Source organism: Leuciscus leuciscus, assembly GCF_965113295.1.
Source record: "Leuciscus leuciscus genome assembly, chromosome: 22".
NCBI classification, from domain to species: domain Eukaryota; kingdom Metazoa; phylum Chordata; class Actinopteri; order Cypriniformes; family Leuciscidae; genus Leuciscus; species Leuciscus leuciscus.
This window is the reverse complement of record NC_138746.1, coordinates 23062584-23090482: the sequence shown is the minus strand read 5'-3', so window position 1 is coordinate 23090482 and position 27899 is coordinate 23062584. Positions and strand designations below refer to the sequence as shown.

Below are 27899 nucleotides of genomic sequence, written 5' to 3'. Positions count from 1 at the left end.
AAGAGGACAAAAACATTTATTGCGAATACATTTAATGAAATGTGTAGTCCATGTTACAAAACTATTTTAACAAAAACAGGATAAATTCAATGTTTGTTTGTTTTTTTTAAAGTATTTTTGCACACAAGCATCAAATGAACTCCTCTATAGGAAACCGTACATAAATACTTTCCCAAAACTATGTGATCTGATTACTAGGATTTGTGCTGTTTTAAACTGGCTAACCGTCTATCCCACACACTTGGCCCATTGTTAATTAGTTACCTGTATCCCTTGAAATAAAAAGAAAATGCTAGCATGCTAAAGCGTGTGTTTCCTCCACCCAACACCAGGCTGGGTTGAGAGATTGTGCATGAGAATGCAATGGGCACCAGAGACATCGTATAAAACCAACACGTGGTCCAAGGGTGCTTCATTTCAGCTACAATCACGTTCGTCCAGGTCCAGGAAGCCTTTGACATTGTAATAAAAAAAAGGTTTGTAAAAAATGTGTAGTCAAATGGCAATTTCTTAATAGAAAAAAATGTTTTATGCAGTTCGGATGCCAGCCAACCCTAGATGCCAGAATGTTCAAGTGAACGTGCTTTCACCATGAAGATGACCTGGATCTCCGTCCCCGAATAAATAGTTCATCCTTTTTTAGCAGCTACATTTCCAGTTCAGCATAAGAAAGTTTAATAGAATGAATTGTTAAACGAAAATGATAAAAATGAACGTTGTACATAAATAACACTGAACAAAAATACCATAAGGAGGTTTGATTTTCCTAATAATGAATAAAACATTCAAATTATTAAAAAAAATTGCAGTAGAAAAATAAAAACGATAAATTCCACATTCACAACAGACTAAATAGAAATAAAATCAACAACAAAAATAACACTGATATATTTTGCTTTACCTCCAAGAGCATATTTAAAACTGTGAGAAAAAAAAAAAAAACTGAAAAAAGTCTGTTTGCAGTGAGGTATTCGCTTCCGATCTACCAAGGTTACTGAAAGAACTTGAGCCCTGCCACCAGGAAGAACTTTTCCAGGAAAATCTCAGAGTCCAGGACGGCGATGTGGGCTGCCCGGCCAATCAGGGAGTTGGCGGTGTTGGGCAGCGCATGGATGACATCGTAACGCACCAGGTTACAGTCTTTGTTCTGAAGCACAGGGAGTAGAAGGTTCTCGATCATCTCGGCATACACTGGACCTGATCACACAAGTAGATGGAGAGTTCATAAGTTTGAGGTTGTTAAGGTTTTTAAAATGATTTTGAAAGAAATCCTTTAAGCTCACCAAGCCTTCATTTATTTGATTAAAAAAAAACAGTAAAACAGATTTTTTTTTTGTGAAATACAGTAAAAATAAATGTTGTTAACTTTTCTATTTTAATATATTTTTAAAATGCAATTTTATATCTGTGAGGTCAAAGCTGAATTGTCAGCATCATTACTCCAGTCTGCAGTGTCACATGATCCCTCAGAAATCGTAATAATATGCTGATTTGGCGCTCAAAAAACATTTATTATTATCTACGTTGAAAACAGTTGTGCTGCAGAAACTGTGATACATTTCAGGATTATTAGATAAAAAGAACAGCATTCTTTGAAATAGAAATCAATCATTTTATTCAATTTTAGCACAAAATGTACATTTTTCTATATGTCAAATAACATGCATGCATATTCATGCATATAATGCAAGAAAGTTACATTTTAAATAAAGGTCACTTTTGACCAATTTGATGCATCATTGCAGAATGAAAGTATTTTTCTTAAAAAATAAAAAATAAATACATATGTCTTACTGACCCTAAAATTGGTTGAATGGCAGTCAAATTAATACTGGACAATAAATGATGTAAAAATATATATTTTTGGAACTGTTTCTTTAATTCTCACCAGTCTGTTTGTCCTTTAAGGCTGTTTTGCACATCTCGATTCGGGCAGAGTGATAAGGGACGTAACGGTCCTGAAGAGACCCCACCAACACCACGTTCTTAAAGAACTGAAGACCTGAAACAGAGTTTGAGGGATTAGATATGCAGAAATCCAAACTAACATTGACTTTGTGAAACCAGAATGACATGACACTGACCTGCTTTCTTGCTTAGCTTATAGAGAAAGGTCTGGCGTGGGTCTGAGTGGTCACGACAGGTCAGCTGCAGCAGAGAGCCAGATTTCTTCCACTTCTGCATAAACCACAACCCTGACACAGAGAAAAAAAATGAAAGTGGTTCCTTAATACAGTTTAACGTAGAGTGGCTCATAAATTACTGTCACTGAGTTTATGACCATAAGTTACCGGTATTGACGAGGGCCGAGCTGTTGTACAGCGTGCCGAGATGAGGTCCAGACAGAGACAGAAACGTGTGGAGTCTGCTAAGATAACACTTAAACCTGGGCCGCGTCAGCACAGAGCGCACGATCAGATTTCCCAGAGAGTGACCCACAAAACTGAGGAGGACAACACAGTGATTCTGTTACCCTAAGGCTGGATGCGTTTTAGTTCAGAGTTTAAAAATATGAGCTTGTCTAAGCAATCAACAAGGTCAAATTAATGTGCAAAATGGCACACTTGGATTGATCTCCATGTCTGTTAAAACCCACAAGACCCCAGGGTCTCATTTGTCATTTTATAGTGCAAAATCATGCTCAAGTGCGCTCCCTAAAAGGCCAGAATGTACACATGATGCACATTGATTCAGGACAGGGCCGGGGTAAAAAATTCAGGTCTTTACAAATTGGCCCTGAGGTGAATTTTTTAGTCTAGTGTTTTGAAATAAAAATATTAAAATGATTCAATGTGAATACTTTAAATAAATACTTTACATGCTAAAAATGCCCTCAAAAAGGTATAAAGAAAGCCTTGTAAATCAATCAATATGGCTCCTTAATAATAATTTTAAAAATGTTACACTGGACAAAGTCATTGATTTTTTTTAACGAAACTAGGGAAAGAGGAAAAAAAAATCTTGAAGTTTAAACCATGCTTGTAGATCTTTAAAAATACTGTGATTTTCTCATATCTGAGTTTAACTTTCTTGTATATTTGCGTTTGAGGAAAAATTCTTACCTTATCTTGGAAACTGTGAGGTTGTAGATTTGTATGTACTGCACTATTTCATCCAAAAGTCTGTCTGTCATTGACTCAAAATCTGCAAATGTGTCATTCTTGAAAAAAAAAAAGAAAATCAAGGTTAAAGTTTCAAAACATATAGAATTTTAACAGTTTCTAATGTTCAATTTCTTTTCCAAGCCAACTGAACTTGTTCTTGTTTAAAAGCATGTCCAGTGATTTTACATATACTTTATACTTTTAAAAAGTATGTATTAAAAGTACATATTTATGAACTTTATTAATTCTCTAAACTGCCCATCAAACCCAGTGCGTGTTCATGGGATGTTTTACCTGATTGCGCTCTGACATTAGGAAATCTATACGAGCACCAGGTAAACCAAGCTCCAGATAAGTCTTCACTAGACGCAGATCTGCACTGTTACCTAAAGAAAAGGTTTTTAAATCAATGTGAATCTGTTAATGTGGACTTACTCAATTGAAAGAAACAGAAGAGTGTGATTGCTTACCATCCAGGCCATGTACACACACTATGAGGTGTATGCCCTCATCACAGTTTTCATCTTCATCCATGCTGAAATATGGCACAGTGGACGCCAGATCTGCCACATCACTGTACAGGAACCCTGGCAACTTTAGTTGCTTCAACTCCTCTTTTGCTTGGACAAACCTAAAGATTCACACACAGGTATTTGCTCATGCATCTGCATTCCACAGTTTCTATGTATTATGCATAAAAACATGAACTCCTTGCTTTTAATGCTTCTGCTTTTAATGTACTTCCAAAAAATATCTTGGATTACCAGAATCCAAACTTAATGTGAAACAGCAGTTGATTTCTCAAATTTGCCATTACTGTTGTAATTTATATTAATTTGCATTAAATTACTGCAACATTTTATAAAGGCAGTTACAAGAGAGGTTAGTCAGGTTACCTAGAAGAGTAGCCTAAAACAATGTCAAAAATAGCTATATGGCTACTGGTCAACATTAATATTAATACAATACACCTAGTGTGACCTCCTAGATTACATCTGTCAGAAAAAAAAAAAAAGTTTTAGAGGCGGATCAAGTCATTGAATTTTGATGAAAGATTATTAAGACAAAGATCTTTTCTACACTGGGGTTAAAAAATTACATTAATACATTCATTCAGCAAGGATGCATTAAATTAATCAAAAGGCAGTAAAGACATTTATAATGTTACAAAGGGTTCTCTTTCTTTTTTTATGCTGAATTTTTAAAAACTTAGAGAAAAAAAATTTCACACAAAAAAATAATTACAACCGTTTTCAACATTAATAATAAGAAATGCTTCTTGACCACCAAATCAGCATATTAGAATGATTTCTGAAGGACCATGTGACACTAAAGACTGGGAATTCAGTCATCACGGGAATACATTACATTTTAAAATATATTAAAATGGAAAACTGAGAATAAGAGATTTATTTACTTTTTTTTTTTTATCAGTCACAAATTTTTGAACACTGGTGAATCACGCATAAAAAAAGAGAATCATGTTTAAAGAAAGTAAACACGGCAATCCCTTTTTTCTTTGGTTCCTTGTGCATGGCAAACTGCAAAAACAAAGTGGAAGGGAAAAAAGAAAACTCACGCTGTCATCTGAGCAGTAGGGACACTCTTGTACCAGCACATGTCATTGCTGGTTGGAGCTGGTCCAGGAGGCCGTGTCTGCAGGCCGGCTGAGGGAATGTATGTTTCCTGGAGCTGTTCCAAACCCAGGTGATCATAAAAAAGGGTTTTTCCCTCTGCTCCCCCATCCTCACACCTCCCTTCCTCCCCTGGGAGTCCATTAACATAAACCAGCCCGTCTGTCTCCTCATAGTAACCGTTCTCAATCATTTCACTTTCCTGCTCCTCCTCCTCCTCTTCATCATTGGCATTGGGGCAAGTCTGAATCCCCAGTGTCACAGCTGCAGTCTCCAATGGGCTGATCTCAGATATATCAGTGCTAGAGCGAGAGCCGAAGTAGTTCTCCACAAAGCCTTTCTTCACCAGGTCCGTGCTGCTAGTGACTGATGTACTGGACTGGACGGCCGTCTGAGGCTCACTACATGCTTCTGGCCCCAGACCTACACCACTTGGAAATTCTGTCTCGGTGGATCCCGTCGGCCTGTCAGGAGCAGAAGTTTCACAGCAGGACTGGAGAGCAGAGTGCTCATCGTGAGACACAGGACCATCTCCATGACTGATGGAGAGTTTCTGTTGAGCCAAAACTCTAGAGCTCGATTGCAGGAGGCTGTGAGGTTCTCCTGAAAAGATGAGACTCTGTTCCTGCACCAGGATGCTGGACTTCCTGCTAGTGTCCTCGGTCTCCACCTCATCATCCGAGGGGAGGGAGTTAATGGAGGTAAGGGAAGACTGGACTCCACTGATGCCGCTGGTGCTCTCTGGATTTAGGCCCTCCAACGCGGTGGTTCCTCTGGAGGCAGGGCTGAGCGGAGGTGGTCTCTGGTGGGTGCTCTGTGGAATAAGCTCTGTAGGTGCCTCGAGGCCAGAAGCAGCAAAAGGAGAAGGGGAAAATGGTGCTAGCTGTGTCACAGAGCTGGGCTCACTCTCGATTCCGGAGTCTGAGAGCCTGGAGGAGGCTTGGGGAACACAATCACTCCTCAGTGCAGCTCCACAAGCTCCGACGAATGTGGCGCCATCCCCAACTCGACTCTTGAACTCAGAGAAATCGGTCTGTGTGATCTCTGGAACATCCCTCCTGGCGGTTGGATCTGAGTGGTGCGGTAAGAGAATGGTGACCTTATCGCCCTGGTAGGGGTCCTTGTCGCTTGGTTTAACATCAATATGTCTGAGCCCAGCAGGTGGATGTGTCAAATCAACTCTGGCAGCTGCACTCTGTGCGGCTTCTGCTCCAGTACCTGCCTGGGGCCTAGCCTGCATTTGCAAACTCGAAAGACTGGAAAAGCTGTCGCTCTGGACACTGACGTTACCTTGAATGTCGCTTGTGGTGCAGTCTTTAGCACAATGTGTGGTTGCGGTTTCATTTTGGAGGATGCATTTGCCTATATCATCTAGATCGTCTTTCGGATTGCACTGAGCATCAACTTCTTTGGACTTGGTGGTCGATTCCCCACGAGGAACCTTCAAGTTCTTGTAGCCTGTGAGGACCACAGAGTCTTTCGAGGTCTGCCTGATCAGCTTCTTTGAATTTTCAGTCTTGGCATTCTTCTTCAGCTTGATGGATTTGGCTTTGGATTTGAGGGGAGGCTCATTTTGTTCAGGCCAAGCGGTGGCGAGGGCAGCTTGCTGCTTATCTGGGCATGGACCAAGGGCTCCCAATCCACTAGCAATACAGTCTTTTGAGTTGGACCTTTCTGCTTTAGTGGACATAGAGCCACTTCTAGTGTTGTGGAGACCAAGCCATGGACCATCACGATCTTCAGGGTAAAAACAATATAGTAAGCAAGTAGACGTTTGGGAGACATATTATTCCAAAATGAATCACTGTAGAAAGCATTTTATTGGATAATAATTGTAAAGAAGTGCAAGATAAGTCATTAATAATTTCAATAAATTTTCCCAGAAGACATTTTTAAATTAAAAGCCACAAAACTCAAACATTACCGGTAATTTCAAAATGTGCTTTTTCCCTTTAAACGCAAAATCAATTTTGTGCATTGTGTTTTTTTCCTACGAGCTAATGGCTAATATGATAATCGATCAAGGAGTGCCATTAAACATACCTTCAGTAATGGATTCCAAATATCTGTCCTCAAAGATGATTGGTAGGGAGTTCACATCCCCATCCAGATCAGCACATTCAACAGGAAGAGGGGGTAAGGACAGGAAGTAGGAAGAGTTCTTAATAGCTGTGGTCATCTGTTGGTGACTGTGAGCACTGTTGAATACAGAAGTTCATTTGAATTATCATGAGAACTGACATGTACTCTTCATGCTAAACAACTACATTACAGTCATGATATTTTAAGACATACTGCAGTTCCTGGTAGGCCAGCGCACTCTGTCTTGGGTGTTCAAGACAAAAGAAAGCTTCTGCAAATCTCTGCACCTAAAAATTATAAATACAAGATAAGTAGAGCCAAAAATATACTCTGCACAGACACTTCTTAAAATGCAACAACAATTTCATGCATCTTTGTGTCATAAAATGTGTCAGAATATAATGCAAATGCAATGCATAAATATGCAAGTATGCAAATATAATATGCATATGGTAGAAGTAATCTCAGAGCTCACCCGTAGTGTGTGGTGCTCCTGGGCCAACAGCGCTGAGACGCGCTCATTTAGTGACACCACTTCCAGAAAATTCCCCCACAATGCCATAAGCAGAGAGCACAGCTGCGCCAAATTCATGTTCACCAGTTCAGCCAACTCATCTGGGCTTTCTGCCCTCTGCTGCAAGAATCCATACACAAATATATAAAAAAAGGAGTGCAGTAAACCATCATGAGGCACCAGTCAAGCTAAAGGGATGTATGATTGACCTTAACATATGATACAAGTAGAGATGCACCGATATGAAAATTTTGGCCGATAGGATAATTATTTAGATTTGAAAGATGATAACTGATATATTGGCCAATAAATCTAAATCCAAATTTTTATATAATTTTTGAGAGCCCGATTACAAAAACAAAAGTCTCACCATTAAAAGTCATGTCCCAAGCACACAATTATAATGTTCACATTATTTTATGTAGCCTATATGACTTGCGCTTCACATGTTGTTGTACTTAACTGTATTTTCCTTTACATATTTTCAAACATATTCCAAACATATTTCAAGCAATTCAAAACCATTATGGTGACCAGTGCACATCTGAAGTGTCTCAGCTGAAGGAAATCATTATTATTTATTGGCTTTAATATATCGGCCAAATTATCTTATCGGGCCGATAACGATAACATTAAAAACGATTATATATCGGCTGATATATTGTGCATCCCTAGGTACGAGTAATTTTATATTACAGTAATGGTATATCTTACAATGTATTTATTTTAGCTGGCAATTCAACAAAAACTATTTATACAAGAAAAGTTATAATGCCTATTTTTGCATAATCCAGTGAATTATCTATACTTGAAAATTGATGGATGCAAACCAAAATACATGATTATTCACAATAAGTTCATGATATGTAATTAAATTATTTAAAACAGTGGTAACCAGGGGGTCCGGGGCCCACTAGGGGACCTAGGTATTACTCAGTGTTTCTTCGCATGTAAATAATGCCTTCTTTTGTCATATATATATATATATATATATATATACAGTGAGGAAAATAAGTATTTGAACACCCTGCTATTTTGCAAGTCCTCCCACTTGGAAATCATGGAGGGGTCTGAAATTGTCATCGTAGGTGCATGTCCACTGAGAGACAATCTAAAAAAAAAAAATCCAGAAATCACAATATATGATTTTTTTAAACTATTTATTTGTATGATACAGCTGCAAATAAGTATTTGAACACCTGTCTATCAGCTAGAATTCTGACCCTAAAAGACCTGTTAGTCTGCCTTTAAAATGTCCACCTCCACTCCATTTATTATCCTAAATTAGATGCACCTGTTTGAGGTCGTTAGCTGCATAAAGACACCTGTCCACCCCATACAATCAGTAAGAATCCAACTACTAACATGGCCAAGACCAAAGAGCTGTCCAAAGACACTAGAGACAAAATTGTACACCTCCACAAGGTCCACAAGGTGAAAAAAGGTCCACTGTTGGAGCAATCATTAGAAAATGGAAGAAGCTAAACATGACTGTCAATCTCCCTCGGACTGGGGCTCCATGCAAGATCTCACCTCATGGGGTCTCAATGATCCTAAAAAAGGTGAGAAATCAGCCCAGAACTACACGGGAGGAGCTGGTCAATGACCTGAAAAGAGCTGGGACCACCATTTCCAAGGTTACTGTTGGTAATACACTAAGACGTCATGGTTTGAAATCATGCATGGCACGGAAGGTTCCCCTGCTTAAACCAGCACATGTCAAGGCCCGTCTTAAGTTTGCCAATGACCATTTGGATGATCCAGAGGAGTCATGGGAGAAAGTCATGTGGTCAGATGAGACCAAAATAGAACTTTTTGGTCATAATTCCACTAAACGTGTTTGGAGGAAGAAGAATGATGAGTACCATCCCAAGAACACCATCCCTACTGTGAAGCTTGGGGGTGTTTTTCTGCACATGGGACAGGGCGACTGCACTGTATTAAGGAGAGGATGACCGGGGCCATGTATTGCGAGATTTTGGGGAACAACCTCCTTCCCTCAGTTAGAGCATTGAAGATGGGTCGAGGCTGGGTCTTCCAACATGACAATGACCCGAAGCACACAGCCAGGATAACCAAGGAGTGGCTCTGTAAGAAGCATATCAAGGTTCTGGAGTGGCCTAGCCAGTCTCCAGACCTAAACCCAATAGAGAATCTTTGGAGGGAGCTCAAACTCTGTGTTTCTCAGCGACAGCCCAAAAACCTGACTGATCTAGAGAAGATCTGTGTGGAGGAGTGGGCCAAAATCCCTCCTGCAGTGTGTGCAAACCTGGTGAAAAACTACAGGAAACGTTTGACCCCTGTAATTGCAAACAAAGGCTACTGTACCAAATATTAACATTGATTTTCTCAAGTGTTCAAATACTTATTTGCAGCTGTATCATACAAATAAATAGTTAAAAAATCATACATTGTGATTTCTGGATTTTTTTTTTTTAGATTATGTCTCTCACAGTGGACATGCACCTACGATGACAATTTCAGACCCCTCCATGATTTCTAAGTGGGAGAACTTGCAAAATAGCAGGGTGTTCAAATACTTATTTTCCTCACTGTATATATTAAGTCTTAAACTATTATACTGACCTCACTTGATAATCATGACATACCTTGACTTGTTCACAAAGCTCATTAAGTCGGACCTCCACATCAAGTTTTTCTAAAAAAAGAAAAAGACAGCCGAGTGAAAATGTTGTTTCTACAACAGCAGTATGGAGTGAATGAGAGACAAGGGTCTGTCTGAAGAGCCTGTGATTGGCAGCACATGAGAGGGAGCTAGAGGAACAACAGCACAGGAAGTAGGAGTCAGAGGAGAGAGAATACCGCAATGTTCAAGCAGTTAGACTGATCCAAAGTCAGCCTGAGATCTGAGATACTGCTAAAGGAAAAACGAACTAAGCTGAGCTAAGAACTCCCTCACTGAAGGACACTCGTCATTGACAAACGTCCAAGTTAGGGGGAACAGAAGAAAGAAATAGAGCTAAAAAAGACACAAATGAAAGGCAAGAGGCGTGTGGAGCTGAGGTTCGATTTTTGAGGGACATACCTATGTAGACGTGCCTTTGGTCTCGAGGGTAAGGTCTTCTGAGAACTCGTTCATAAAGGACCTGCATGCTGGGCTTGGCTAGTGGTAGGATTGCACATATAGGCACGTTTAAAACTTTCACTCACCCCTTTTGCTGTTTGAGCTTAAAATGAACCCTTAAATACATGCAAGTTCAGTCACTAGATACATTCGGTCAGAAGCAGCCATGGGTGAGTAGTTTAGCTTTGAGTGGGTGAGTAGTTTAGCTTTGAGTGAGTGAGTGAGTGAGTGAGTGAGTGAGAGTTTACAGTGAAAGTTCAGAAGGAATTTGTATTAAAGACAAAAACGGGAGATAAAAGGATCAGCTTGCTGATACATACATAAGAAAGAGGGCAGAGGCACAATTGAGGGACAAAGGCTTATTAGAAACACTAACAATATGCTGGTAAATAAGACATTAAAAGGTAAATGTCCAGAACAGCAGCTCTTCTTTAGTCTCTAAGAAGTGAGTGGATGCATTAGCATAAGTGAGTGAGTATTCAGTGATGGGCTCTGATGAGATTTAAAATAAAAATTAATATGTGAAGGAAAATAATACAATGCATATAAAACAAAAACATAAAATATATATAGACAGTAGGGGTAGACAATAAGCAAAAAATATGTGTTAAAACAAACTTTAGCACATAAAAGTTTAAATATAATCACATATAATTAAACTAAATTAAACTGTAGCATATAAAAGTTGAAATATAATAAATATAATCACATATAATTAAACAAAATGTTATATATCACAATATACAAATATTATGGAGCAATGATTCCAAAACTCCTGAAGAAAATTAGTCCCGGGGTCAACAAGCTTCTCTGAAGGTACTTCCAAGGGTTACGTGGAGAAAATGATATATGAAGCTAGCTATTATTTTTTTCAACTTCATTCAAATAAATGTACAAATTTCTTCTGGTGTTCTGTTCCAATGTTCAGGTCAGTAATATTTTTCAATGCTCGCCAAGGCTGCATACATTGATCAAAAATAAAGTAAAAACAATAATACTGAGAAATATTATTAAAAAATTTAAATAACTTTTCTATATTAAAATATTTTTAAAAAGTAATTTATTCCTGTGATTATAGAAGCTTATTTCCACCATGGAATAAAACAATTTAAAAGATAATTACACCTTTTTTCTAGCAATTCAAATTTTTTCCAAGTTTACATCTCACAATTCTGACTTCTTTTTTCAGAATTGTGAGATATAAACTTGCAATTGTGAGTTATAATGTCCAAGACTGACTTTTTTTTCTCAGCAATTCTGAATGTATAACTCTCAATTGCGAGTTTATATAACGCTTATATAAAGTCAAAAAAGATGCAATTAATTAGATGTGGAAACAAGCTTCCATCATGTGATACCAAAGCTGAATTTTCAGCATCATTACTCCAGTCTTAAGTGTCACATGATCCTTCAGAAATCATTCTAAATATGCTGATTTGCTGCTCAAGAAACATTACTTATTATTATTATTATTATTGTTGAAAACAGTTCCACATGTAACAGAGCTATGGTTTGAGTAAACCATGAAAAAGTCTTTAACAGAAAGTTCAAATAAAACGGTATTTATAAAAAAAATAAAAAAAATATTGTAACAATGTAAAAGTCTTTACTGTCACTTTTGATCAATTTAATGCATCCTAGCTGAATAAAGTGAAAACACTTTTGGACGGTAGTGTATATTGCTCATGCACATACACATACTGAAGCTCAGCGGTTAAACTGGGTTTAGTAATGAAAGCTTGGTTAAAATAACACCATTCTGAAATATTTAAGCAAAACATGTCAATTAGTTACCAAAATGCCTTATACAGGGTCAATGATTGAAGTGCAGTGTAAAAATGTTGTAAAATATATCATTTCAGTCTTCCAACTCAGGTTGGAAACCAGATTTCCATTCTTTCAGTTCTGATGGGACTACATACCTAGCTCCAATCGCTGGGATGCGGGCAGATTCTTGGTCAGGGAGGTTAAATAACAGAACAGGCCCTGATACGCCTGCAGCAAGCTGGCACACATGTTCTGGTGCAGGCTGAAGGCATGCTGTAGGCACTGATCCGATACCAGGAAGGTTTTGCCCTGCAAATCATAAAAGAGAGCTTTATGCATCACTGAACGTTGTATGAAAAGAAGAAGCATTAAGAGTTTTTGCACTGTGCTCAAAGCCAGCTCCCCTTAGAGATTCAATCTATTACATTTGAGATGGGTTTTCTATTCAATGAAGGAATAAAGTTTTAGTGAACTCTAGAGCTCACTATGGTCTGACAGGCACCTTAATGGCAGCTTAATGTGACTAGGGTCTCAAGAGATTTGCTGTAATGTAAAAATCACATCATCTCATTAACTGCACAGCAACAGCTCAAGCCTTTTAGTTACATAATGATGTCTATTTATGGACAGCCTTGAAGCTCTCACTGATATCATGAGAAAATCACTGTGTGTGTTCTTTGCTTTTTAAATGCAAAGTCAGCAAAGTGTTTTTGGGTGCTTTCACACCTGCCTCATTTAGTTCGGTTGAATCGCACTAGAGTTCGTTTCTCCCCCTTGGTGCGGTTTGGTGTGGTGTGAAAAGGAACCAAAACGGCTACAGGGGCTTTCACACCGGAACTAACCACCAGGGTGGTTCCCCGAGAACTAAAGGTTAGGAACCTTTTCCCGTTGCATTCGCACCGCCAGTAGGAACTCTGTAGTGATGTAAGCCTTTATTTTGAGAACGCCAGAGTCTGAGCAAACAAACAGTGCTCGCATTCTCCGTGTTCATCAGGTTTTGATCTGAACAACAGTCCTTTCTAATACATTTTTAGATAGAACTATTATATTTAAAAGTAGACAGTATATGAAAAGTTATAAGCGTGTTTCGCTTGGTCACCACAAAGTTGCATTGGATTTTCTCCTTAGTGTAAGGGTTAAGAGGCCCATCTATCACTGTTTTCCATGTTCGTAGAGTTAGTTTCTGTTAGTTTCGTTTTTTTAAATGGTGGGTGCTGGTTTTTCGCGTGCGTTTGGCCAATCCACAAACACAAACGTCACGGATAGTTCCTATAGTGCTGGTTTAGACCCTACTCTGAAGTAGGAGCTAAATAAGTTCCCCCAAAAGAGTTCCTAGAACTAAAATCGTTCCTAGTTCCTGCGGTGCGAACACACCGACATCCGGGTACTTCCGCCAATAGTTCTAGGAACTATGAAAAGGTTCTTCCGGTGCGAAAGCCCCTAATGTATAATTTTTTGCCCTTGGCTCGAACCAAATTAACCGAACTACAGACGTGAGAGCACCCTTTGACTAACTGGATTAAAACGAAAGACACTGCACTCATTTGGCTAAAAAAAAAGGTTGATTCAGGTGATATTTGTGTGTGTGTGTCTTACATCTGGTGACAGCTGCTTGACGTAGGTGGTGCCAAACACCACAGATTCCAGTGGTGGGATGAGAGAGTCTTTGCTCTGTGCCGGAGCGTTACGATTCAGCCAGGTGCTTTTAACTGGTCGTGGGAAACTGAGGGGACAATCAAATTCAGCACACACATTTCTACTGATTTCAAAATAAAGGCACAATATTCAAAACGTGCACCTTTTGAAAGTATGTTTTTCCAATGAAAATATGTTTTGTTTAAACAAAAATACTTTTGACAAATCCACTCAAGTTCAAAAGTGTGGGGTTGGTAAGATGTTTTTTAAAAAGAAGTCTCTTATATTTATTTGATCAAAAACACACCAAAAACAGTAATATTGTGATATATTATTACAAATTAAAATATTTTATTCAACATTTATTTTTGTTTTCTATTTTTACTATAATGTAGGGGTGTAACGATATTCAAACCGAACCGACAAACCGCGATACAACAGCCACGGTTCGAACCGCGATACTCTCATGTCGAACCGAACGCGCCCCGCCCCCTGCTGCCCCGGCCCAACTCTCACATCACTTTGTCACAAAACTATTTTTTTCTTCCTTGACATTTGATTAAATAGTTATTAATGAGTACACTTTTAACAACTAATAAGAGCTGTAGTTTTACTAAATATTATTATAATATTATTTACTAAATAAAGTGCATGTCACGTGATTTGGGTGATCGATCACGCTCGAGAGTTTACATACGCACTTCAGGATGGCAACTCCTATTGAGATTGAAGACCCTCCGGTCACAACCACTGACTGATACAGCAGCAACAGCAGCAGTGCTGATCACGAATCACCGACACCTGTCATCATCCAATATGATGACATATCACAGCATTTTTTAATCATCGTTTTGAGACAAATCATTGTTTGTTTTGCGAACATAATCCTCTGCCGTCTGGTCGCTTCCGCTTCAAGCCGGACTCGTCTCGCGCTAACGGTAATTCCTTTTCACTGTCCACGTTTTGATTTCGGCAAATCAATTTTAGCGAATGCAAACAACGTGATTATTGTTCATGAGTCCAACATCCAGCCACGCAAGAAAACATGTAATCTACCTGAGGGAATAATATGCTCACAAAACATTTCTGATTATTATTAATGTTTAAGACTGGTTTGTTTTTTCCCCCCCAGGATTCTATGAAGAATGTAAAGATCATAAGATATTTATTTGAAATAGAAAGCTTGTGTAACACTATAAATGTAGGCTACTGTCACTTTTGATTAACGTAATGCATCCTTGCTGAATAAAAGTAGGCAATTACTTTCTTTAATTTCTTTCCCCCAAAAAATTATCTTACAAACCTCAAACTTTTGAACTGTAGGCCTATGTATAATGTTAAAAAAGCTTTCTATTTCAGATAAATGCTGTTATTTTGAATGGTGGTTTGTTTGTAATGTGACATTTTGTTTGTATGACTTTACAATAATTTTTAGAATTAAATTGTACATAAATAGGTTAAGCAATACAAATGTGTTTGTCTGATAACCTTTTAAACATATACTTAACTGTCTGCAGACAATGAAATGATGTACATTGTGCGATGCAGTACAAATATTTTGAGTGTCCCTTGTTTTCCTATAAAGAACCACGATTGTCCCGCATTTTACTTTTCTGAAGTTGGCAACCCTACTCAGGTGTGCAGTTTATTTCTGACTAGTCAGTGGAGGCATTTATTTCATTTTAGTTAACTCAGGTGTGCTAAGTGCTCTAAAGAAAGGCTGAAGCCACTGTATAAAGTTCAGTTAATAAAGTTAAAGTTAATCTAGCGTTATTATTGCTGGTGCCCTGCCATGAACCCTGCCCCCACAGCAAACAGAACCGAACCGAACCGAACCGTGGCTCCAAAACCGTGATATGAACCGAACCGTGGCATTGGTGTATCGTTACACCCCTACTATAATGTAATTTATTCCTGTGATGGTAAAGCTGAATTTTCAGCATCATTACTAAAGTCTTCAGTGTCAGATGATCCTTCAGAAATATTTCTAATATGCTGATTTGGTGGTGCTCAAAAAATATTTATTATTATTATCACCGTCAAAAACAGCTGTGCTGCTTAATATTTTTGTCAAAACTGATCCAATTTTGTCCAGGATTCTTTGATGAATAGAAAGTAATTTTACATAGAAATCTTTTATATACTTACTGTCAGTTTTATAATTTAATTAATTAATTTAATTCATTCATTCACAACTAATTAATTCAATTTAATTTGTCCTTGCTGAATAAAAGTAATATTTTTTTTAAAATGGTAGTGTATGTTTTAAATTATATTAGATCTTTTGACATTGGCCACTGTGACATGAAGTTAATTTTGCATTGTTCTATGTGTATAAAGCATAGATGTTTGTTTGTCCTGGAAAGCACAGTAGTCTTTAAAGCTCACAATCTTCACTTGTGACATATTCATAATGACTACCACGATCTGTAGGTCCAGTTCTCTGTGTATATTGCTGACCTGATTAGAGGTTGATGCAGGGCCACCAGTGATGCGTGGATAGTGGCAGAGATGACAGACAGGTGGAAGTAGTCAAACATGACATTGACGTGCTGGTGGATGCCTCTATGGAGGCTAAAGTGCAAACGTAGCGTTCGACTGCTGATGCTCTGGAGAGAACTAGGGTCCTCAGGCCTAAACAGACAAAAACAAACATATAATGTTTATATGTGAATCAATTGTCTTAGGTAATACTTTTTGTTTTTTCAAATCCCTAAACCGAAGAATAAACAACAGTCAAATCTGAAAATAGCGTTCAGTTATATGTCTACATACGAGTAGTCGCCATCGGTGAAAAACAGGTCCAAAGACAGCTGAAAGTCCATTTCATTTAAGGACTCTTCCACCTGCAGGGGAAAATACACCATGACCATCATGTAGATTTTATCACAGAACTATAGTGTGTCTGTTGTTTGAGTCATTAGAGTCGCTCACCTTCTTTGCATCTAGCAGCATCATCACTTTGAATACGAGGACGTCATTGACTACAATCTCCTCATTTTTGTAAAGGATCTGAAAGGTTTTGCTGCAGCCCACATCATCTTGAACTGTTGCTGGGAAAGCCAGATCTGAACCTGAGAGAAAACGCACATTAGAAGGGCTTTACAAAGCTCAGATAGATGTGCTATTCTTCGAAATTTAACCTATAAAAAAAAACATACCAAACAATCCGTTGACTTAACAGAAATAAGCTGGTATTTTTTACAGTTCTGTCGTCTGAAACTCTTGCTTTCTGCTTTGTGTACAAGCAAATATGTCGTGACAAAGTGAACCAATACAAGTTTGACATCAGTGGTGCCAACATCAAAATTCATTAACCGTTCGTTGCAAGATGCGCAAACACTATCGATGTCAACCTACAGTACACATGCTTTTCAGACACAAAGCTAAAAAAAAATTATAAAATAAAATAAACTTCCAAATCATACATACTGCCCTGATACTTCTATGAGGAGAGGATGTCATTGGAGTAAAAAAAAAAAAAAAGAGAAAAAAAAAAAGATGATGCTTCTCATCACATTTCACCACAGGGTGAAAGACATTACACACTCCAACAGACACAGAGCATGTGCTCTGAGCTAAACGTTGATGTAATATTAAAGGGGTCATGAACTGCATTATTTTATCATATTGGGGTGCACTTATAATGTTAGTATGATTTTTACATAAAAAATGGTCATAATTTAGAAATAAATGTAGGCATTTTTCCTACCCAAATTTTAGCCTCTGATTTGAACTCTCTGTTTGAAAAGCCGTGTCTGCTGTGAGACTTCAGTGTAAACGCCCACTGCTGTGATTGGCTAACATCTTTGCATATGAAACAAGTATTACATGTGGAACTCTCTCAAAAACTTTAGCACGTTTTTACTATTACAGCTCTCAAGGTTAACTAATCATGAAAAGTGTTGATTATAGCATTATATTTAGATCTATGGCATTATATTTAGATTGTGGCATGAAAGGTTGCAGTGATGAGCATTGTAGCCAATCACAGATATGTTGAGTGCATGAATGCAGTTATCTCATCATTACAACTCGATTTCTGCACGATAACGAATTCTTTCATCATAACTAACACACTGTAAATAAGAGATTAATTGATTATGTAACCAAATACTAATGATAAAACAGACTTTGTTAAAATGGGAGTTTTGGCGAGAGTCCAGAACTCAGTCTCAGATAAACTCAAGATGTTTGATTGACAGCTCCAGCGATTGTAAAGGAAGCGTTCTTTGATCGCTTTCTATGTATAATTTAATGACAGTTTAAATAACAGATTATTTTAATCCTACTAAGAGAAACAATGTGAAGTTGACCGTTTAGTCACTGGTTTGATTTACTGACACATAGACAAAGAATGACCAATGAGTGTACATCAGGGATGGGCAACTTCGGTCCTGGAGGGCCACTGTCCTACAGAGTTTAGCTTCAACCCTAATCAAACACACCTGAACAAGCTAATCAAGGTCCTCAGTATTACTAGAAAATTGCAGGCATGTGTTTTTTTCAGGGTTGGAGCAAAACTCAGTAGGACAGTGGCCCTCCAGGACCGAAGTTGCCCATCCCTGCTGTACATGAATCATTACCTATTATCTATCAGAAATCACTGATCACGATCAGGATTTAGAATTAACACTTACATGTTGTCACGTTACTGTATGACTGTCCATATCGTAAAAGCCTGTTTGGAAAGCCTGCGCCGAAATTGCGACTGATTTACCAAAGAATTCAGAGTTTGATGTACCAAATACAATTAAATAATGCTCAACTGAGACATTCATATTGTTGAAAATAAATAACCACATTCCTAGCATTAATATCCTTTGGAAGTTAATGTTATTTTTAGTACAGTGATCCTGTATCGCTCTTCTATCCTCGTCATCTCTTTAACATGCCAGTAAGCAAGGGCCAAAGTTGCAATGATGAAGTAGGAGTTGATTTTCTTCTGCAGAGGCGGTCTTTTCACCTATAAGCACATTCCACAGTGAGTCGTTCTCTGGGCTCAGTTTCAATAAAAGCTGTTTTTGGACTAATAAAGGAAGTTTTCAGTTCTGAAACTTGCAGGATATTTTTATAGTATGATGACCTCTTATATGTCAAAAGCTCAGGGAAAATTTTATTTCTCAGTTCATGACCCCTTTAAGAGAGCCGAAGGCTACAGCTTTAAGAACTATGTTAGAGAGGGAAAGTTAGACGTTTAACCCTTATAAGTGAAGATAAGCTGCATTCCTATGCAAAATACCGCCTGAAGAAATCCCTGGAGGTATTGAAGCATTTCGGTAGCAAATTTTTATTTTTATTATTGATTATGTAATATGCAAAATGGCAATGCAATATGTAAAATGGCAATGTATTTTCATATTTAAATTTACATTTTCCCTCCCATATGTGTAACGTTTGGGGCAAATTTATAATTTAAATTCAATAATATAATTTTCGTTTGCTGTTTCCTACTCTAGTTTTCATATGTAATTTAAACATATTGCTTTATAAGTCGCAAGATTCAAAAGAAACATATCTAAAATATATATAACTGATTAGATATGTTTAACAAGTTACAAAATACAGTCTGTTCTACTGGAAAAACAGGATGAAGTCTCAGGGATCATCAATCCAGAAACATTCAATACAACTTAAATTACATTATAAAACAGCTAGCATCATAGTTTTAAGCCCAATTAAATGTTCTTTAAATAGTCATTTAAAATTTAGTGAACATTTTATGAAGGTTAAACACAGACTTACATTTGTTGAAAAATAAAATGTGGCATCTCACTTATGATTATCTACCATCAACCATACCACCAACCATACCACCATCGACTGCACTGAATGAGTCACGTTTATTTGAGGTGTATGAGGGTTTTTTTACCTATGGGATGCAGCAGACTGGCTTCCACCCTCTGCGGGATCCGTGGCGGCACCTTCACGCCAGCTCGGATCTGATAGAACCTGTCAATCCAGAAAAAAAAAACAGTTTTCATTAAGTATTCGAGAAAAGCAAATAAAATAAAATAACTGATTGAAACAATGTTATACCATATACCACAGTTTATACACAACCAGGGAAGTTCCGAAAGCTCAGGCAAAGAACGTTTTTTTTAAAAAGAAGAAATTAATACTTTTATTCAGCAAGGATGCATTAAATGGATCAAAAGTGATAGTACAGACATTTATAATGTTACAACAATTTCTATTTTAAAAAAATAATCTTTTTTTAGGGTTCATTCATACACATTTTTTACCAATACATTTCCATGACTTTTCCATGACTTTTGAGGCAAATATTCATGATCTTCTGTTTCATGAAAGTCTATGTATAATAATAATAAAAATCCATGCACAGCTGTGACTTTGCAAAGAATATAAGGTCACGTGACTGAATGGCAAGTATTTTTGTTTAAACAAAATTATCAAACATGCATTCTATTATACAGATATTTGTGAAACAAATTTCCATGATTTTTCCTGGAAATTGCTAATTACTAATTTTTTCTAGGTTATGATAATACGATTACGAACCCTTTTTTTTGTACTTTCTATTCATTCAAGAATCTTGAAAACAATGTATCATGGTTTCCATAAAAGTTTTCAACATTGATGATAATAAGTAAAGTTTCTAAAGCACCAAATCAGCATATTGGAGTGATTTCTGAAGGATCATGTGACACTGAAGACAGTTTTTTTTGCCATCACAGAAATGAATTATATTTTAAAATATATTCAAATACAAAATCAGTTATTTGAAACTGTAATAACATTTCACAATAATAGGCTACATGAAAAATGCATTTGAAAAACCATTAATACAACAAAGCCTCTTGAAAATGGATCATTTCCGTTTTTTTTCAATTAAATCAGTCAGCTTTTTTTTAATGTGGTTCTTAAAAAGGAAGAAGCCACTGTGACCGTCAAAGAGAAGACTCATGCCCTCTCAGTTCCTCATTTCTACTCAGAGCTCGACTAAATAAACCAGATCAGAAAGCTTCAGCACATGTCTGTATCCACGCAGCTCTGTTTATATCCTGTGCCCCATCCTCCCATGCATTTGAAATGAAAGAGGAAGCTCAGGCAACCAAAATAGAGCTGCAATTATCCTGACGAGAATATCATGACATCAAAAGCAGGAGGAGATAGGAGGTAAGAATACAAAGGGCTGGCCAGAACACAGATCTGGGAACAGGAACAAACAACTAGTCCCCTTACAGGAGCTGAAGAGTAGAATGAGGGTTGCGTTAAGCTTCCTGTCGCACAGCTGAGCAAACCCGATGGCTCTCTGTTCTTAGTTAGACCCACGGCGACAATGTCAGCAGATGTGGAATGTTAGCCTGAGGTTGCAAACTGCTGTGCTGACACCAAACAACCCTATTAGCACTGCCGATAACACAGGGTTTCTTCCTTTTCATTTGAAAAGAGTCCCTTTAGATGTTTACACTGCGACATAAAAAGAGTGCAGTTCCGACAACTGTTGGGGAAAGTCCCTTTTAAAAGGAATGAATTACAATATTGCGTTACTCCCTAAAAAAAGTTATTAATTGCATTACTTAATTACTTTTTATGGAAAGTAATGCATTGTTACTTTTGCATTACTTTTTCTCATCTGGGCTGGGCATGTTTGTGCTTTAATACTTTTTTTTTTCTTCTATTTTTAGCAAATGTAAAAAGGCCCTTTCACACAAAAAGTGAAATAAATAAGACTCAGGCTGCAGGAAATTAAACTGTAGTGTAATTTCTCTTAATATGGGGACAGTATAGGTGTCAGTTAATAAATTGGAGAACAAAGTAACTTGTGTTACTTATTTGAAAAATGTACTGAAATTTTAAATTTGAAGGAAATCCGTTACTTTACTAGTCATTTGAAAAAAGTAATCTGATTACGTAACTCGCTTTACTTGTAATGTGTTACCCGACACTGCTTACAACATCAATTCAACAACATATTTTTAGAACAAATGTCTTTTTTGGATTTCCAATTTTTTACTTTGGGTATCTAGCAAAAATAACTTTATATGCTAGTAACTGCCATACTCATCATCATACTCATACCTCACACCCCTAGTTATATCTAGTGACTGGTTTTGAAATGTGGGCCGCACTTGTAACTTAACCCTTACCTGTTCTAAATAAAACTATGGCTTTTCATAGAGCACAATGAGCTCTAGAGATTACATTAAATTAGGATCTTGTGCGTTGAAATACTCACGTATTGAAATACATACTTAGGATAATACTAGGTATGGAGTGTTCAGAAAAGATCTGTACTGAATTTGGGTCATTTCAGGTTGAGTCATGTCACCTTTATTTATACAGTGCTTTCTACAATACAAATAGTTTCAAAGCAGCTTTACAGTGTTACCAGGAAAATTATGCATTTCAGCTGTTGTTCAGCTGAAGTCAGTTCAGTGTTGATTCAGTTCTGTTGTAAAGATCATCAATTATTAAAAAAGTTGATTTAATCTATAAAGCAGTTATGCAAAAAATAATGACATCGTCCAGCTCTGATCAGTTCTCAGTCAGATCAATAATATTGTTGACACATAGATCGAAACTTGTGCAAACTGCAGTTAACCTCAACTGTATTCTGAGATGATCTGCTAATTAAAATTAAATTCTCACATTAAATATGTAAATGCATTCAGCTTGTCTATATCCATGATCTACATTATTCATTAATGGGGTTTGCGCATCATGTCTCGGATTAATCAGCTCTTTCTTTAAGAATCCTTTTATGAAAGTCTTGAACCAAAACAAGTTTTGGGTTAGTAGACTTTTAATTGAGGGACAGAAAGTACTTAATTCACCCAAAAATGAAAACAAATATGAACAGATTGAATTTAGGCTTTTTATTCACATATTAACATTGATCAGCGAACATAAACAGAAGCTCAACCGAACCTGCTTGAAGCGCAGGAACAAACCTCATTGGTTCTTGCAGAAGCTCAAATGTGCTGCGTAACATGAGAATGAATCTCATTGGTTCTTGCAGAAGCTCAAACGTGCTGCGTAACACGAGAATGAACCTCATTGGTTCTTGCAGAAGCTCAAACGTGCTGCGTAACACGAGAATGAACCTCATTGGTTCTTGCAGAAGCTCAAACGTGCTGCGTAACACGAGAATGAACCTCATTGGTTCTTGCAGAAGCTCAAACGTGCTGCGTAACACGAGAATGAACCTCATTGGTTCTTGCTGAAGCTTAAAAGTGCTGCATAACACGAGAATGAACCTCATTGGTTCTTGCTGAAGCTTAAAAGTGCTGCATAACACGAGAATGAACCTCATTGGTTCTTGCTGAAGCTCAAACGTGCTGCGTAACAAGAATGAACCTCATTGGTTCTTGCTGAAGCTTAAAAGTGCTGCGTAACACAAGAATGAACCTCACTGGTTCTCGCACATCAAAAAAAGTGTGCTTGAGCTTCCGTTTAGCACAACTGATGTGTGAGTTGATGAAAGTTTATATGTGAATACAAGCCTAAATTCACTCTGTTCATTATATAAAGCAATTGTGTCAAAAAGCAAAAACTTTGACTAAACTGCTTGATTCAATATGGATTAGTTTTTGGATCTCTTGAACTTTTTGAAGCGTCAAAGGGGTAGTTGTGTGGACTGTTAATGGAGAGTACAGAAAGCTCTCAGATTTCATTAAAATATATTAATTTGTGTTTCGAAGATGATCGAAAGCCTTATGGGTTTGGGACGACAGGAGGGTGAGTAAATGATGACAATTTTCATTTTTGGGGTGAACTAACCCTTTAAGGTGCGGTCACATTAGTGACATTTCGCAGGCTAAAAGGTCCATTGTCACTAGTGTAGCGATGCATGAAGCACCGCTCGCATAGAAGTCACTTTCAATCTTAGCGAAATCTGCCTGTTCAAGCAGAAACTCAAACTCGCATCAAGTGAAGCTCCCAATTGCATGGATTCTTATTAAATGTAATTGTTTGCAGAGCAACGGTAAATGTGACAACATATTTACACTGCAATTTAAACCGTATAATAATGCAGTTATTAATGGAGAACCAATCAGCAACATGAAACACAACTGTACAAGCAGACACTTGTGACGTGCCTGAACAGAAATAATTGTGAGGAGACTCCTAAATTTTGAATTCTAAGAAAAGCTGGTGCACATTTAGATAGAGAAGCCGAGACTCGCGCCGGCAAGCAACGGCAGAAATAACAGAGACTGTCTAGTACTGTAAGAAAGCACTGCATGTTGTTATTATCAGTAAAGATGATCTCATGTGGAATGTCTAAATGGAGATAGTGGCAGGCTGCAAGTGGTAAGTTTTAGCAATGTGCTCAGCAATTACATTTTTAATTATTTTAATTCTATTCAATGTCAAGAACAAACCAGGGTTTCCCAATTAGGCTCAAAACTGAGACTAACTCGTAGACAAAAAAGCGCTATACACATACATTTAACTTGACAAATGGCAAGAATTTCAGAACAGGAACCTGGACCTGGGAAACCCAATAGGGATGCAAATTGTTCACACTTTTGATTATCATTCAGTTTTGTCTTCCTTCCAACAATCACATCTTAATACAAATACATGCTGTTGTTCCTCATCATTTGTATATATAAACTAGACAAACTTTCTAAAGTAAAAAATCCATCTTGATGGAGAGCAGGTGCCTGATAAAGCATTATCATACCAAAGGTATCCTGCGTAATCCATTCCTATTTCTTTGTTGTTTTAGTCATGGCTGCCATCCAAGATCATCTTTGAAAATATTTTATCTGTGTGTGCTACGCAACCTGGAATGACACTTTCTACAGAATAAGATGTTTAGTGGAACATGTTCTTACCCTCTTTGGAAGAGATCCACATTATAGAACTTGTGGAGCTCCACAGAGAACTCCACCGTGGCCTGGACCTCCGTCATGCTGGATTCAGGGCTGGAGGACGGCCTGTCTCAAACGATCTGCAGCAAAACTGTGCAGATACAGAACATATAAACAAATTCATCAGTAGTGTCATCAATAGTGGGAGGACCGGAAAAGAAGTTGGAACAAATTTCTACACTGAAATTTAACCAGAAAATACATTAAAACATAGAAATGCGCAAAAATGTTAAAGAAAATATGCACATGTGCATCCGACAGTATATGCGAGTACACATACTAACAGAATAGCCTATTCAGTATCTAGCTTTGTGTGAGGAGCAGATCAAAATATACACTATTGTTAAAACATTTGGGGTTGGTAAGATTTTTAAGATTTTTTTTTATTTTTACAAGATGAATTTGATTTACATTTTAATGTATTTTAAAACTTATTTTATTCCTGTGATGGAAAAGCTGAATTTTCAGCATAATTTCTCCAGTCTTCAATGACACGATCATTCAGAAATCATTCTAATATGCTGATATGGTGCTTATTCTTCTCATATTATTATTAATGTTGAAAACAGTCGTGCCACTTATTTTTGTGGACACTGTGATAGGCTACATTTTCAGGATTCTTTGATAAATAGAAAGTAAAAAAACAGGATTTATTCAAAATATAAATCTTTTGTAACATTGTGTCTTATCTGTCACTTCTGATCAATTTAATATGTCTTCCTTACAAAATAAAAGTTAATTTCTTAAAAAAAAAAAAAAAATCATACTAACCCCAGAGTTTTACAGTACTGCAAGTACACTGATAATCTTCCCCTTCACTGAAAAACACAGAAATAAAAGCATACAGGTTTGAATCAACATTAGGGTGAGTAAATAATGACAGAATTTTATTTCTGATATCACTCACTTGCATTCGAAATGGAACGGAATCTAAAAGTAGTTTGAAAAACTCTAGAAGTCGACTAAAAGTAAAAAAGTTCCAAAAAGAACCCTCATGCACTTTCACATGCAAACAAAATGCCCTTCCACTTCACCAAGCAACTCTGACCCAAGTTCATGAAACGAGTTTGACTACCTCCTGACATTTAAACTCCACAAATATAGCAGAGGCATTCCCGTCTGCAAGCATGCATGAATTAACATACAAGACAGTGTATTCTCAGCGCTCTTCACCTTAATATATTTAAGCACTGCCTGTGCTTGTTCTGAATTACCAGAGAATGCTTTCACACACCCCACAGGCTTTCAGAATGATTCACCCTTATTTGCAAGTCACAGTTACAGTACTGAGGTGTGATGCAAGATCCTGACAAGTCCAGCACACTTCAGAGGATTTGATGCAAATAACTCCGCTATTGCTGGCTAGACTCCCCCGCGGGGGTCTCTGGAGGATTTCATGTCCTTTGTGGCATTATCAGGGACTTTAGCTTTCATTAATACAGATTAGCTACCTTAAATGAAAGGCGAACTGCAGTCGCCGATCACATGCAAACCACAAAGTCAAATCAGATCAACCACAGCAAGATTTTCCTTCCAAACATGTGTTAAGCTGGTGATAAGAGCACAAGAGCCCTGTCCCACTGTCTCAGCGCTGCGTGCGCAGATAAGAACAGAAAACTGGCCATATTTGTGTAAGACTGACACTTTCCTTCCTTTGAGCTGTGCTTGTGAAAATTAAGTTACGACATTACTCATGGCTCTACTTCTTGCCATATGTTCATATTCTTGTGTTTTCTGCTTTCTTCCCCTCTCTCTCTCTCTCTCTCTCTCTCTCTCAGACATCTATAGAGCAAAAAAGTCAAGATAAGAAGTAAAAAAATCCTATTCAGTTCTGTAGCTATTTAGTGATAACATTTGAAATATGTTGAGACATGCCTATCAGCTCAGTCATGTTTCTGTACGAGCCAGAAGTCTGTTATTTCAACTTAAAAATAGTGCTTAATTGTCAAATTCCCAATGAAATACTACATTACCTACAATTCTGAATATCCACAATTCATAGGAATATTTTATGTACTAACTGTGCCTTGTACCTTTTTCTGACTTTTAGCCTATGTGCTTTAAAACAAAATAAGACTTTTTTTCTAATCTTGATTTATTAAAAAAACCTAATGGTTTATTTTAAGACTTGGAAGAACTACAAATACTTATGGAGAAAATAATGGGGGAAATGTTACATTGAAAATTGAGTGATTTGGGTCTATGTATGTAACGTTACGTGTGTGTGCGTGCGTGTAAAATATATTATATTATCTATGTAACGTTAAATGACTCACCCGTCCTGACTCGGTTCAGTATCTTCTCTCTTCATGTTAACTGATCAACACAATCCTATATAAAAACACAAATAAAACGTATTTAAACCTAACTAATAAATGTTTCATGTTTCTAAAAGACAACGTTCAAATAAGCATGTGATTGCATTTGATAATTCAACATTATCAATTTCATTTGATTTTCAGAATTATGATTAACAATTTCTCCAATACTAAAGATTTTAACATGATTTGTTGAACAGCTTTTGTTTTTAATTCCTGTAGGGCAGTTAACGTTAGCTCTAGCGTTAGCCTGTTTTGCTTGTCAAATGACCAGCTTTCACAAACATCACACTATTTGCGTAAGTTAACGGACACGTTGTCAAACCTACAAGCTCAAATACAACAAACAGTAATAGTTCATAAAAATATCTGGCTGGTATGTAATTGAAAACCACGTACATGTATCCGCTGCGGGAATTTGGGCCTCAATCCGCGGGCTGGATTTCAGAGCGATCCCGCCTCGACGCTCCGATCACTACGCTGCTTAATTCCTCTGCATGTCGATTAAAATTCTGTTATGTCCCGTCCTCACAGCAAAGACTTAAAAGTCCAGATCGGTCGGATTGGATGAAAAATGAATCACATCTCCGTACGGTGTGCGGTGAGAGTCGTAGATCGTAAATATTGTCTAAACTTGCTGTAAGAGTGAGTTTAAGGGAGGCGCTCACAACAAGCCGGTACAACACCGGTCACTATCAAAGGCGTTAATATATGATTCCTGCCCTTATTATTTGTTGAAGACGTTATTCACTTGCTTCCTTATTAGAAAATATGTCCAATAAAGGATATTATATGATATATTATGCTATTTTGTTTGCAAAACAAAATTTCAAAACAGGCTCTTAATCCCAATGAGATATAAAGTAATTTTATATTTTAAAAAATGTACGTCCCTTGCTGGTCTTTCGTCCTT

The 27899-nt window shown here is 37.3% G+C and overlaps 2 protein-coding genes across 3 annotated transcripts in view; one reads left to right on the top strand and one right to left on the bottom strand.

Moving 5' to 3' along the window:
- Positions 1 to 15: 15 nt before the first annotated feature.
- Positions 16 to 27706, bottom strand: fam135a (family with sequence similarity 135 member A). Of its 2 annotated transcripts, XM_082154413.1 has the most exons (23): positions 27386 to 27706; positions 26945 to 26999; positions 25440 to 25486; positions 24633 to 24759; positions 19694 to 19773; positions 16756 to 16895; positions 16597 to 16667; positions 16282 to 16455; positions 13783 to 13909; positions 12342 to 12495; positions 10381 to 10458; positions 9944 to 9993; positions 7296 to 7454; positions 7034 to 7107; positions 6782 to 6936; positions 4684 to 6475; positions 3575 to 3735; positions 3399 to 3490; positions 3063 to 3160; positions 2292 to 2443; positions 2085 to 2195; positions 1889 to 2002; positions 16 to 1197 (listed from the first exon to the last, which is right to left on the bottom strand). In XM_082154413.1, the coding sequence occupies exons 4-23, from the start codon at positions 24707 to 24709 to the stop codon at positions 992 to 994; spliced, it is 4065 nt and encodes a 1354-aa protein (XP_082010539.1). In that variant the 5' UTR covers positions 24710 to 24759; positions 25440 to 25486; positions 26945 to 26999; positions 27386 to 27706; the 3' UTR covers positions 16 to 991. The 2 variants fall into 2 exon arrangements, with proteins under 2 accessions (XP_082010539.1, XP_082010540.1); XM_082154414.1 differs by lacking the exon at positions 25440 to 25486.
- col9a1b (collagen, type IX, alpha 1b) overlaps positions 19781 to 27899 on the top strand; it is a 122980-nt gene continuing 114861 nt past the window's right edge. Inside the window, exon 1 of the mRNA XM_082154424.1 lies at positions 19781 to 20961. The gene's annotated coding sequence lies outside the window, so the exon portion shown is untranslated. The remainder of the gene's footprint in view (positions 20962 to 27899) is intronic.